General features: G+C 39.3%; 1 protein-coding gene across 1 annotated transcript in view; it reads right to left on the minus strand.

Moving 5' to 3' along the window:
• Positions 1-3,337: 3,337 nt before the first annotated feature.
• AKAP7 (A-kinase anchoring protein 7) overlaps positions 3,338-15,187 on the minus strand; it is a 93,140-nt gene continuing 81,290 nt past the window's right edge. The window contains exon 8 of the mRNA XM_082480863.1: positions 3,338-4,443. Coding sequence (XP_082336989.1) covers positions 4,241-4,443 — 203 coding nt within the window. The 3' untranslated portion in view covers positions 3,338-4,240. The remainder of the gene's footprint in view (positions 4,444-15,187) is intronic.

Genomic DNA, 15,187 nt, shown 5'->3' on the forward strand with positions numbered 1-15,187 from the left:
AGGCATTATGCAGTGTGGGTCCCAACATCTGCATATTTGGATACAGCGCCTGAAGCTGCCCTCAGGTTCCAATCCCTGTTTAAATCTATACCACCTTCAGTCAGCACAGAAACGCTATTCAGTTTCCTTTTCACAACAAGCTTGATGCACAGTCATCTGCTGCATATCTAGCTACCAGACTGAGCATCGCTGTGCCGTGGTCACTCATGGTTGGAGACAACTGTTCCTGCAACAGTCTCTCTTCCTGCATCAGAGAACTGGTGTCTGCCGGTCAGGACTTACACGGATTTACTGATCTCTCTGGTTACTCTGTCAACTCTTAAATGCCTCTGACACACAGCTCAACAGTGCAGACAACTCATGGCAAGGGCTGCTCAGGTATCACATGTACGGCTTCTGCAACTCCTGTGCTCTACAGCCAGACCAAGCGTAGATGTCAGGAACGGTTCCTCAGCGGGTCACGTGCAGTCCAAAGACTTCCAGCTAGCCTGGTCCTGGAAGCTGAGCTACTACTTTTAAACCTGTCACAGACATCTCTACAATTGGAAGTGTGGCATGAGTATGAGCAAACTCGAAGGTAGAACTGAAAACAAAACATGGATAAACTTGCACCATCTGTTTTGAAATGCCAACACTTTCCCAGAATAACCTGTGCATCACTACCTCAAGACATTCCCCAAAAGAAGCGCTTAACTAAAAAAGGGAATTGTTGTCTGAAAATTATTTATGCGCGCGAGGAAGGCAACATATCTGTTCTGGTGTGTGCGGTTCAGAGCTTCACAGCTGCCTATATGAGGTTCAGTCTCTTTGTATCTGCATCCTTCAGTGCTCATTTCACAGCTCCATACAAGAGATTTATTCTTTAATTTGGTGGCCAGGCTTCACTACCAGTGGGGACAAAAAAAAAATTGAACAGAGAAAGCAAGAAGAGTTGTCATAAGAGAATGACTCCAGATGCAGGATTTTTTTTACCCTATTTTGTTTTCATTTTTGAGGAAATTAATAACGGCGTCTTGTCAAAACCAGAAATAAAGGCTATGGTTGGCATTTTCAAAAAAAGTGAATGGTTTAAAAACAAAAGCCCTGTTGACTTTCATTGGTCAAAACATCTGAAAATCAAAGATAGGTTTTCGTTGTTTAAACATAGGTATCTAGTGTCTTTTTACCCCACAGTTCCTGAGCCCGAAGAATGCATGTCTCCTGTAGGGTTTGTGTCATGTTTGCCAGGCCCACTCTAGGGCATCTCAAATGACACCAGATGCCTATGTTCAGGCCATTAAGTCCCCTATAATTTATTTTTTCAGAGCTGCTATTCTTGATGCCATCCATAAGAACTGTGAACGAGCAGAGAGTCTCTAAATGAGCAGGCCACCAATCAAAGTGTCTGGACATAAACTTAGTGATTAATTTATACAGTTTTACTTGAAACTTGAGAACAATGACCATTACAAGCTGAACGATATAAAAAGGCATTTAATCATGGTAGTGACTTGTATGGAGGAAAGGGAGGTGACAACCTGAGATTCACATAGAATACAATAAATTGTTGTCCTGTTTTCATAGCTGACTGTCTGGGTTTGTGTTGTCATCTGCAAGTTGGATTTAAATTGCTTCATACCATACGAATACTCCAAATGAATTAATACTCAGTAATGTTTGATATGACCAAGAAATTTCTCTCCTCAGCCTATGGAATAAGGGAACAAGCTGGGCTCAGAGAGTCAGCATGCAGGGATGTATAGATCTACTTGTGAAAGTCTAGTTTGGTTTTTTTTTTTTTTATCCAGAGATGAAGGCAGATTCAGATTTTAATATTATTATTATTATAGAGTAAATGTGAGACTACTCGTTAAACTCAAAATCAATTTTTGATGTTGAAGAGTGGATATGGACCTCTAGGAAGTTGAATCAGTACTCCCTTCTAAACCCACACTGCCCAGAATAAATGAAGCCCTAGAGTTTCAAGGTTTTGCCATTTAAAACAATAATGACTTGGGACTGGCTTATCTGCATGAACTTCCTCAGATGATTTCAGCACCCAAACTCTAGATCAGTATCTTGGCACAACACCTGTAGTCCACTTAATGGTGTGATTCATACAAGCACTGTTTCTGTCAATCCTGTTACTTACAAGTACTTCATTTTATTAAAGTCCATTCGGAGACAGGTGAAAACGTACATAGAGCGCAAAGGAAAAAAATACTTTATTGTGAACATGGTATGTATGAGACATTTCAGAATATACAGTTATATATCAAATGAGAAAAAAAAATAAGCTCTGATGCATGAGATAAATGACCAGTACTTAAGACCCATGAAGAATATGCACACAGCTGTTCTAACAAATAGCACAGTTCTGATACCAATCACAACATATATTATACAGCTTTTATGATCAGAGGCAATTTTAAACAATGTTTATAAAAATGCAAATATTGGACCTAAGCCTGCATTGCTGTACATCCAAAGCTTCAGTGAATCTTGGAGGTGTGCAGAGGGAACAATGAGAGCAAACTGACACCCCACCTCAGGCAGCAGAAGGCAGCGATGGAGGAAACATCAAAAACAAAAGGCAAAACCACTCTTCTACAAAAGTAAAAAAGCAAGTATTATCCCAAGGAATATTATTATTTTCACAAGAAATCTTAACTCCAGGATCCTGACTCCATTAAAGCCAATGAGAGTCTGCCATTGAGATCAGTGGAGCCTGAATTTCATTCTGAAATCTGAAACATTCTTGCATTAGTGTAAACATCAGCAGAAACAACATGTCAGCATCTATACAAGTATTCAAGTGCTGTTTAAAAAAAAAATAAAATAAAAACCAGACAGTGCTAACCCAAAATGCCAGTACATATCCAAAAGGCAGATAATTAAAAGATTTTTTTTCAACTATACATTTTTCAGTATTTAAAAGCATTCATTTTTTAAAATTTGTATATCATTGCTAGGGAAGGGATTGATGACAAAAACCTGCAATGATAAAGGAAGGGCACAGTGTTTACTCAGATTTACTTGAAACTTGTATTTTTCTACTTTGGAATCATGACATATACCTGCACATCCAGGCATTTTCCAAAGCAGTGTTGAGGAGTGGTTGTACTTCATCATTATGAAATACAATCCTTCTGTGCAAGTATTTCAGAATGATTCCTCATGAGTCATTTACACCCATTCGTATTTTCAGTAAAAAAGAAACAGAAAAGAAAATTTCTTGAAGACTTTTTTTTTTGTCTTTAAACAACCCGATGAGATTTTATATCATGGCAATTTACAATCATGCATGGGGAGATCCACAGTCAATACAACTTTTCCATTTACTGTTAACAGTTGTGCCTGTCTTCAAACAGTTCTTTGCTTATTTTCATGCGGATCTCAGGACTGGATAACAGCTCCTTTATCTGATTCAGTCTGGACAACAGGGCCTGTGTTTCTCTGTGCAAAGCTTCCTTTACCAAGTCTGCTTCATGGCTCTTTCCTAAAGGAAAAGAACAATATCATACATTTTATAACAACTAATGTCATTTAGAGTCATTAATGTATGGAGATAAAGAGATTGTATCTGCTTTGGACAGTATTAATTGCTCAGCCTTTTGCCCATATTGATTTTTTATAAAAAGGTACTTTGTCAAAAAAATATAATTTACATCAACAAATGCTACCAAAAAGTAAAGAACAGTACAGAGTCACGTTTAAGAGAAACTCCTGCCATATTACATACTGTGTAATAGTATCTGCGATGAATATCTGTAGCGGTAATTTTTAGCTTGGGGTTGACTGCTGTTGACTAGGAAACAGCATGTGCTCTCACACGGAGTAAGCAGCCCTGCGGCAGTGCCAAACCCTCAGGCGGAGGGCATCGCTTCCACTTATGGCAAGGCCTCTTCCACGGCCATTCATGACAACCCCAAAGGCAAACTCAGCGGGTTCAGTTTCTCTTCAAAAGCAAGGAAGGGACCCTCGGTACCAAGAGCCGGTGAAGACTGGAGCCGCCTGCTTCACCATTCTTGTCCTTTTTCCACCGTCCTTCCCTCCCAGCATTCAACACATTTTCAGCAGTCCAAGCACTTATTAAACCAGTAGACAGTGTCCTTCGATTCAGAACAAACTTTTGATAAGAGACTCACAAAGCAGAGTGCCTGTCACCCAGCACCACTTAGCAAATTTCAGCGGGGAGCTGGGACACGTTTTTGTGGTTATTCTTGGTGGGATATCTGCTCCCAGGCTTTTTGCACAGCGCTCACTTGCTGTTATCATTGCCGCTCTCATTCTTACTGCCGCTTGCTGCTGCTTCAGTTTTCACAGGGCTTCCATCGGTCTGTCTGGTTTTGTTTTGCGTTTCTTCTAAATATTGCTGTACAGCCTTCAGCACCGCGTTCTCCACCAGCCTTTTGCTGAGGCTCAGCAGCTCTGCTTCGTCCGGCTCTGCTGCATGTTTTTCACCTATGTGTCACAACAGACAAGAGAAGGAATTCATTGCCACGGGAAGACAGCAGCGGTAATATCAGGAGCCTCTGCCCGAGCTGGATTTTAAGTTATTAGCTGCCTCTTCCTGATTGCAAAAAGCAATATCCCCCTTCTCAAGCTCTGAATCAAAAATGTTTCATGAAGATGTATACAGTGTATCAGATCAAAAATATTTCACTGCTCATCTTTATTGTAACACTCCAGTAAAAGCCACTGGCTAACACTATGAGGACCCGCTCAGCTTAGAAGAGTTAAGAGTGCTAATTTAATTTCTTCTGGCCCACAATCATCTGTGCCATCTGGGCAAAGACGAAGAATGTGGCACACGGTGAATCTACATTTTAGCAGCATTCTTTAATTTAGCCGCCCCTGTTTTTTGATTTTGCTTAATAAATCTAAAATCTTCTGCCTAGTTATTCACTGCTTGTAGTTCAAGTGTTGCTCATGGGAAAAATGACTCTAAGCACAGGTTAGAATTTTTTTCTAAACAAAGCCTAAAACTTGGAAAAACCATATACTTCCTCCCTGTCTTTCTTTTGCCTTCTAACTTAAAGCTCCTGACATTGAAGGAATGCAAGGTCCAGCAGTCTATTCTTAAGTATCTGTTGATAAAAACAAGAAGCTGGCATTTCCCTGCTTTGTTAAGAGCTCACACGAATAAAGATATACAACAAAATAACTGTTTACATAGTGAGGATTCTCATACATACATACATACATGTATTTTGAAATTGTACTTTTCTGTTAGTCATTTTCCTAATAAACTATATAGCCTACTACAGCATTGTCCTTTTATGAAAAATGCAATCTTGGAAATACAGATTTTATTGTCCGATCTCCACTGGCCACGTCATTTGCCACTTTGCAATTTCTTGCACTGAGTAAATAACTGTTTCCCTCCATCTATATTTAAAGGCCATACTTTTAATGTCCTTTTCTGGAGTTAGCATTCTGCAACCAGCAATAAGAGGCTGCTTAGTCACACACATCTGGTGAAAGAGATACTATTGTATGCTCTCAGCACAAAGCTTTGTACCGTTCAATTATCTAAATTTGCTCTTTTTCATATATGTAAATTTATTCAACTTTGCCAGCACGTACAGATTGCAGTTATGAAAGACTTTTATTAGTCTTCCTAGTGGATTGCACAAACTGGGAGTGATTTCACTGATAAAACATAATTCAGATGGGGATTTGAGGGGGAGAGGGAGAAGTAAACAAAACCCTTCATTTTGAGAGGCAGCGTCTATATTAGCTGCTAGTAAGAGCATCCCACTCTGGAACAGCAAGACAGACCTAACACTTCCAGTTCTGGGCCTCCACAGCACTGTTACTGGGGGGAAGGAAGAACTGCATTCTCGGCTGAAGAGTCATCAGACTAGACCTGGGTAAAGCATTTCATCACATTTTGGAAAAATACTCTGAAAAATATCTAAAAAGGCAGCTATGGCAATAGTTTGGGTTAAAACAAAATCTAAAAAAAAAAAGAGAGAAAAACATTAAAAATGGGTTTAGCATTCCCAAGAAGCAGCATTTTAGGTTAATATGCGACTCCAAGGGAGGCATAGGCACTATTCCCAAAACCACTTAAATAGCTACATACTCCACACTCCCTGGCCCACCGCTTACCATGTTCCTTCACTATCTCCAAAAAGTGGGCTTATGCCTATCCTTTAACTTACTTAGAGAAGGGACTTAATTCAGCCTCTTCTCTCTCAAGAGTCCAAAGATATATATAAGCAGCATTTCCTGCCAGCTTTTATGAATTGATCCCACATGCTCCTTTGAATGCAGCCCTCTGATTCCAAATTTCCTTTGTTTTTATTAAAGATGCTCAACAAAATGTTTTGGTTGTCCCAGTCTATTTATTCACTAGAAAAAAAAAACAAAAAACCAACATCGTGATTTCCAGTTGGAGAGTTTCTTATTTTTCAGAATTGCTACTGAATCACAGAGCTCTAATGATCTGTCTACGCAACTCCGAACAAAATCAATAGGAAATGGTGCTCAGCCACTCTGACATTTGACCCTATAGTACTTAATATGCAGAATATGACTAATCAGTCACAGAGGCCTCCAGACACCACAAAAGGGTAGTGATTATATTTACTCAGAATGTAATTTTATTGGTAGTACATTATGTACTATTCTTACAGTCTAAAAAAGGACAAAGTTGTTCTCTCCTAAATACTTACTGCAAAACATTTCTCATTTACGTATATATGTATAAAATCCATATATCTACTATTGCATTTAAAACTTCAAATTAAGTATATAGCTCACTGTGTAAGTAATTTCTCAAGCATGAAAATTTATTACTTAAAATAAGCATTTTAGAAGTATAGTTTACATAGTCACAAAAGAATATTTGGGGTTTTTTTGTTGTTGTTTGCTTTTAATATTTTGAGACATTCATGGCTCACCAACAGTCTGGAGTCAAGTCTACACCACCTCCAAAGTGAGCTCTGCACTCCCACTAGGAAGACATATACGGGATCTGACTGACATGTGAATGCGAATGCATACACGTCCCTGTATGAAGCGCACCTTTGGATTTATCTGTCCAGCCACCTTGGTGGACTGGCATATGGGGCTATATGATTCAGTCGTGCTCTGTTTATATCCTCAGACTTTGTAAATAGCAGCTGTGTGAGTGTCTGTGCAATGCTGAGGTTCATTGGCAAGGTAGTAGTATAGTATTGTATCATTCCTATTTATGACTGTTGACAACAAGAAATAGGTCACGTAGTAACAACAAGTATTGATCATCTGTATTTGCTTGAATATTTAACACAAATATACTTCCTGTTTATATATCTCTCTCCATGCTGCATCTGCTGCTTGCCTGCTTCTTGGATGTATACAATTCCTTTGCAGCAGGCAAACGCTTCTTTATGTAGACTGTCTTACGTTATAGGAATTATCAGAGTATCAGCAAAAAGTCATTGTAGATGTGAATGTTTTAGATTTAAAAGGGAGGTTTAAAAATTCAGAATTGCTTTGTTTGTAACCTATGTTCTGAAAAGGGAGCAGATATACCATGTGCACTGTATCTGCAGCTATGCTCTGCCTCTCAGTACGGACTGTGCCACTGCTTTATTTCTGTGCCTGTGAATAAAAAACTTTCACTGTCTTCTCCTGCATGCGGCTCAGAATAAAAATGAAAAAGACCCTTCATTTTATTTATCCCAGAACTCTCTTCTATAATTCTCAAAAGATGAAAACAAATTCATAGTCTGTGAATGTATCTCAGCGCATCCGTGCTAGTAAGTGCTTCTTATTACTGAAACCGAAGCATACCTATTGTCCTGAAATGACCACAATTTTTTACAAAGGGAACCGTCAACTGCACAGAATTATTCAAAAGGGGCTTTATGATCCTACAGCGTGCTGCCAGCAGTTATGGACATGAACCAGATCCCTGCAACCAAATCCAAGTTTAGATTCAAATTCACTGTTGTAGCTCTCTACTGGACTAGGTCTACTCTCCAAGTCTGCACCCGCTTACACTTTACAAGACTGTGATCCAGATTTTGAAATACTGCATTGGAACAAATCAGATTTCATGGTCCTGGTACAGCATTTTCAAGGTCCTGACACAGCCTGTTTTAAAGTCCATGTGGATTTCTCAGATGAGTTACTTGGATTCCTCTCCTGGTTATACTACTAGTCCATTTTTTGTGAGAGATTTAATTGAAGGAACTGTCGTGGTTTAGGCCAAACCTCAAACCAGGACAGGAACCAACAGTGGATCCCTTCTACACGAAAAGCCAGTTTTACAACCTTTTACCAGCTCCGCTCCAAGGCAATGTTCTGCAATCCTCTTGCCTCATGGCCTCAACACACTGCGTTTTGTTTTTCTCTCCAACAACCTTTCACCACAACAAAATGATGCCAACGTGGGGCAAATTATAAAGGAGACCCTTGATATTTTGAATAGGTGACTGAGACCAGCTGGGAAGCCTGTACTCTGGCAGCAGAGGTTACAGTGTGCACCCTGGGGAGGGCTGTGGTAACAGACGTGCCTCTGTCTACACTTTGGTTCACCAGTTTTCTATATACTGTTTTTACAAAATCTAGAAACAAAAAAACCACTGGGGACTCACACAATCTTTCAAAAATTAAACATTAAGAAATTCCTTCCGAATGCTGTAAAATTTTATTTTTCTACTTACACCGTGCCTCTTACTGACACCAAGGCGGCGAGCCAAGTTGCTGTTGCATACACACAAAGCTTTCACCGCACGACTCCCTTCCTATGGGTGACTCCTCAGCAGCTCCAACTCAATAATCCCTCACTATAAGATAATTGACTATTAATCCATCTATATAGGGGCAAAAGCTTTGCTGGTGTGCAGTATAGTGGGACTAGAAGGGAGGAGACAACTACCCTAACTATTTATGGACTATTGGTTATTTCTGGACATAATAGGCTTGGAGAAAACAAAGGCAGGCTAATAAAACAAACGCGAGAGATTTCAGCGTGCTAATTCATACAGTTTGCAACACCAATGGTTGTGCCTTTATCATGCTTCACTATCTCTATGTTAGCAGGAAAAGGCCTAAGAGTGAATACATCATTTATACTCACGATGTTCAGGCAGATGTAGACTATTGCAAGGCTGCCATGCCCAGCTGCAGCCTGTGGAAACATCTAGCTTTTGCTACACTAGACCTCCGTGTCTACAGAATCTGATTCAAAATTAAATTAAATTTCTGATTTCCATGGGAATTGGATGAGGTTCCCACACCCGCATACAGAAGTGCAATGTCCTATGCATCAGACCAATGTGATGAACGTTTTCTTTGTTGAGGACTTTCAGAGAAATTTGGTAGGTCATATATGTTAACAGAATTATAGCATTAGAGAAATACCATCCTCCCTCGCCCTGCAAAGATACTGAGTCCACAGTCCACAATAAATTGAATAACAAGCTATAACCAGGCACCAGACCGTATGCTTCCCACCCTTGCAACAGACTGTGAACGAGCCAGCACATTCAAGATCATCGTTTTGAAGCAATGAACACAAACATGAGCATGTGCCCACATCAACACAATAAGCGCAGACAGGAAAGTCACAACTCTGAACATTTCCTCGTTAATTAGGAAGGACGTCCATGGAATGTCTCTTGAGTGGTCACTTAAAGAATTGGCACAAATAAGGTACTTAGAAGAAAGGTGAAATTATAATCTCATTATGACATGATGGTGATGAAATTTGTGTTGCTGGATGTTCCCACCTGACGTTAAGCAGCATGTGTAGTTTAGCTCTCCTCTTGGAAATCTCACAAACTTCTTGAGTTTTACATATGTTGCTCTGTAAATACAGGACTGTCTAACAAGGCAATACAGGCAACACCAATCTGTCCTTTGTGCTCACTACATGGGTTTCTAGTTTGCTGGAAAGATTTTTTTATTTCACTTGGACCACCATGGAATAAACCCAACAAAACCAGGAATTTCTAGTAAAGAGGAAATTAAGGGTGTTGCAGCTATTCAGGGAAAATGGTGCTCTTGCCAGTTTCAGTGATGACAGCGGGAATACTTGCAGCTCCCTTCCAGCTGGAGGCTTGGTGAATGTGGCAAAAGTTTGTTTTGTTTCAGACAAAACCCTTTGATGCTCAGTGATCTAAAATTTCTGACCACCTCCAACTATACGTGGAGAAACAGGATGTGCTCTGCTAAACCTACTCTTCCTTCTACAAGCAGTGAAGGATGTGATGCCACAGGCTCGAGCCTTCAGAAAAAAATAAAAAGAGGTAACAGACACTAGTCCTGGCGTATCAGGAATTCTGTTAAATATCTTGGCTTTATTTTCCTATTAAAAGAGACCTGCTGAGAGAGAAATTTCCTGACTCCTTTAATGTAGTCTAATGCTTAAACTTAATGAATTTATAAGAAATCCAGTGTAACAGGAAACAAAGATAACATAATGGCTGAAGGAAAGATGGCTTAAAAAGCTCTGAATTTTACTCCATTTTCTCACCGATGCTCAGGTAGAGAAGCCCAAGTCACAAAAGTGGTGGAACACAGGAACATCCACCACGCACGCTGATAACGGAAGAACCAAAACATCCAGGCAATATTATTCACCCCCCTTCAGCATCCACAGCGCTGCCTGGAGCTAGCAGCTCAAGGGAAACAGTGAACAGGAGCCACCTGGGCCAGCAGGGCTAACAGGGAGAGCAGGAGACTTCATCCTCCCTCCAGGACACAGACAAGCAGCAGCCTCCTGCTGTTTTCAGAGCCCAAGAGAGACCAAGCTTCCCCGCTTCCCAGGGAAAAGCTGAATTCTGGTACGATAAGCAACAAATTCAGACACCTCTTTGGTCATAATAAATTGCTCTTCGTCATGGGATTTTTGGTCACTTCAGCCAGATGAAATCAGAATAGCTGTAGCTAAAGTGTTAAGAATGCTGAAGGTATAACTATGATTCACTTAATCTAATTCACAGGAATTTAAAAACTGTTGCTAGAACATAGTGTAAAGAGAGAACACCTAATTAAATCTGTGGATGAAAAAAATTGAAACATCACCATGTCATAAAACTAAATTTAATGCAATCAATCCTTCACATAAAATAAGCAGATTTTATAATCTTGGACAAGAAAAAATTAAAGAATAAGAATACTAGAGGACATCACTTATTTTTTTTCCATCCTATTTTCTTTATGAATAGAGCATCTATCTTAAGTTGATGAACAAGCATGTAGAAATCAAAATTAACATTATTCGTGAGTCTGTTTCACCTTTAGAAATCAAGAATAATTGAGTCCTGATTATTTGTTTAAACCAGCAGGCCTTACTTTCACATCCTTCCTATGTTAATATCAAATAGTTGTAAAAGCATTTTCTTTGTTAAAGAATATAAAACTCCTTAAGAACATAACCAACATTTCCCTACCTAATAGCAACAGTTCTTTCATGAGCATAATTCCCTAGAGCTCTTATACTGCACTCTAGCAAAAGACTAATTCCCTCTCTCTCTCCCCCATATTTCTATTTCCTCAAACTCAGTGAGTCGAAGCCTATTCTAGCAGCACTCCAGTGAAATCAATCCAGCAAAATACGTCTGCTATGCCAAAAACTGAACTAATCCTCACAACTTCTAGCAACTTACATTCTATATCATAGCGGATTGCTCGTTACCGTGCCTTAAAATCGATGGTTCTCTTCTCTTTTCACTCTTTTTTTCTATTTGCAATTTTTGATATCTCTACCTACACAGTATTCACAATTCCATCCCTTCCTCTTCAGCATCCTATTAATTCTCATTCTCTTCCATTAACATAGTGGAAAACTGCTTATTTTGCCAACTGGTCTTCTGGTCCTCTATTTCTGTCAGGCTAAAGAGTTCTAATTTGGAGCTTCATCTTTGTTTCTTCATCCCCTCTATTTTAAATAAATATTTTTCTGTGTCTTTGTCCAACTCAGAGTAAAGGAATAAAGGTTGGATGTTCATGCCAAAAACAGTTTTTGCGTTTCTCTTCACTACATTCAGAACCAACTGTGAAGTTCAAGTATAGGTATTTTTTCTTCACTCCAGCTAAACAGCAATGCATCAGATTCCATAGTTTCCTTTGCCTTTATGTTTTCCACATAGAAAAGTCCTCCCACTTCTAAGTTTGGCTACAGGGGCCAAGAAAAGTTCATTAAGGATGAGAAGGAAGGAGATCTAGGCAATGTTTCCCCTCAAGAGCACATTGTATCATTCAGGATTTTGAGATTTATCAAGATGGGTAAACACACCTTGCATGGCACAATGCAACATGGTTTTAATTCCAAGAATGCCGGTATAGCTATGTATCAGGGGGTTATGCGCTGTTACTGTGTGGGGCACCAGGAGCAGTAACCTAGAGCATCTGAGAATTAGCCTGTCCTCACAGCCTGGGTGCAGCACCATGTCAATCCAGCTATTCTGCTGCCCATGTAGGAGCTCATACTTGGACATATCTTACCACATTACAGGATTAGACTTTGGATAAAAACTTGTTATCTCTTCTTATTTTATGCCTTCTGTAGAGATTATGGCTGAAAAAGGACCAAGGGAATGAAACTCACCTTTTAAAGCATAATTATGCGCTTCATTTGAAATGGAGTTAGTATTATTATTCACTTGTGCTGAAGCAGGCATTACAGGCAATGCCTTCGTGATCTGGGTTGCATTATCCCAAGCCCTCTGTCTTTATTACACTTGGCCCTCCTTCCAAATGTTTCAGTCTATTTATAACAGAGAACACGCACAATGTGTGAATAGGGTATACAGGTGGGATCAACAGAAGGGAAAATTTATTTCATTAAATCAGATGATCAACAGTGTTTCAAACCACGCAAACACTACACTAAATTCCATTTTAACAAGAGAAAGGTAAACCCAGACTTTAGGAGGGTGTTCAATCACTAGAACTCACCTTAGTCACAGGTTAAATCTTGTACAACTACAAGAATAAACTTTAAATGTTGTGCTGGGAATAGCTCTCACGTTCTATCAATGATGTGTATGAGAAAAGTAAAAGGGGAGCTGAGAGAAGAGAGGAAGAAAGGAAAACCTTTTTGATTGCATTAGGCCATACCGGATGGTAATGGATTTTTAAGACAGCAAACAGTGTTACTCATTTACTGATTGTCCTCAGCCACAGTAAGTGCTGCAGAAAACATGACGGATACTTAATAGGTTTTTGTTCAATCCATGTGCTTTGTACTACAGTGGAAAATTGAATAAAATGCCATTTAAAAAAATTATTGCTATGATGTGAAACAGAATGAGTAATACAATAATAGACCATGGCATAAGACATTTCTCCTCTTAGCAAAAAGATACAAGTTCTCTAGCCAGACCAAATGAATTATCCACGTCTGAGGATTTTAACTCACAGGAAACTCTGCAAATGCCCAGATCAAGTTCACCTGAGACTGGCAGATATTCACAGGGATTAAGTCATCAGCAGAAAAGATTAAGTTAATGGTGGATTTTGAGGGGTTAGCATCAAAACGTGATATCTAGTAAGAGGTGAGTTTTCTCTATACCAATTTAGGACAGCAATTCTTAAGGTTCATGAGAGTTACAGGCAGGGTCAGGAGCCTGACAAAAGTTCAGCTGTGTATGCTAACAGAACTACAAGTCTAAATGCACCAACGTTTATAAAAGTTTGGCAGTGCTGTATCTATCACTGGTATAGTGCACTTTTAGCTATTTAAGGCCCAAGGACTATACTCAAATGTTTATCAATGGAACGTATCTAAATTTTAAACAATGTTTGTGGCTTCCATTCCATTTTCCTTTTGTGAAGACAGGATAACTTCCTAGTCCTTTCTCCATCTAAGTTCATAGTTCTAAGTTCACCCCAAATGCTTCTTAAATCACACTCTCTTCTGTCAATTCTACAGTTTAAGCTTATGGAAGCAGAACCACTCAAATTTTAGAAACAGTAAAACTGATTAGGTATGAAATATTGCTAAACCAGCAATAATCAGCTGCGGAAGAAGGTGCCAGTATGCCTTACTATGATATTTTCAAGATATGCTATTTTCCACTTTGCCTATAATAATCCCACAAATAATAACAAACCAATGTCATCTAAAGGACAAACTCTCACTGGACCAAAGACCTTTGTTTGCCTTGTTTTCTTTGTTTGTCTGCATTAATCTGAAAATCCTGGTCACAACATTGCAAAACATAGAGACTCTTTGCAGTCCAGCATCTGTCACTGACAGGAAGCTTTCCCTGAAATATATACAAAATGTTCTCTCTTGTTCTTATTTCACATGATGCAATAGAAGTAATCCCGTGCTATCTTAGCAGTTGCTTAATCGTGTTAACCAGTTCCTCCTCCTGCCTTCTGGCTTTGCAGCTTTTTTTTTTTTTTTTCCCCAAATTAGCTAGTTCCTACTCTCAGAGCACACGAGCTGTCCCCATGATGGAGCTTTCCCCAAGCATTTTCTGGAAGTGCAGCCTGGGCTCCTATTACGTAGTTTGAGCATTATCTTCTTTTGAAAAAGTAAGCCTTCCTCCAAACTTCTTTCTCCTCTGCTCCATGATTGTGCCCCTTGAGCTTCTAGGACAAAAGTGACACTGATCTTTCCAGTGCAGATTTAGCTAGCACTGCATGCATGCCATTTCTGCTAAAAGGTTGTGGGTCTGCTGGCACATGATCTTGCTGGAGGGGAAAAAGAAATAGGGTTTGAAGTACGTTTTTCCTTCCCTGAGGTGAACCTTTTCCATAGACGAAACCTGTTTTCCCCCCGTTTTCAAAGAGGACTGAGTACAGCCTCCTGGTCGTTCCAGGTCAGTATGGAAGTGTCAAATTTGAGAGTCTGATTATTTGTCCATATTTTGGTTTCTAGAGGCCTTTAATGAAACAAAATAAAATAACCTATTTTCTCTATCTTAACTATATGGTATCTTTAAGAGAGGCTGTGCAGACCAGTTTTAAAATGTTTTTTAATTTTAATATTTTAATGGTTTCTGGAATAAAGGCTAAAACATGCTTGCCTACTTCCAGGAATACCACTCTCCATTAGAAAACAAAGCAATTAGGTAGCATTAAGCATCAGAAATAAGACCGTATAAGAGAAAAATAGCACACTTGAAACATCAGGTTAGGAAGAAGTAGACAACTACCACATTTTGGTTGTATAACACTTTCCCACTCCCAAGTGTGGCTATTCTATTTCTGTAATAGTTGTTTCTTCCATATGTTATAATTTCTACATTGT

The sequence above is a fragment of the Vanellus vanellus genome, assembly GCF_965231255.1.
Source record: "Vanellus vanellus genome assembly, chromosome: 3".
NCBI lineage: Eukaryota > Metazoa > Chordata > Aves > Charadriiformes > Charadriidae > Vanellus > Vanellus vanellus.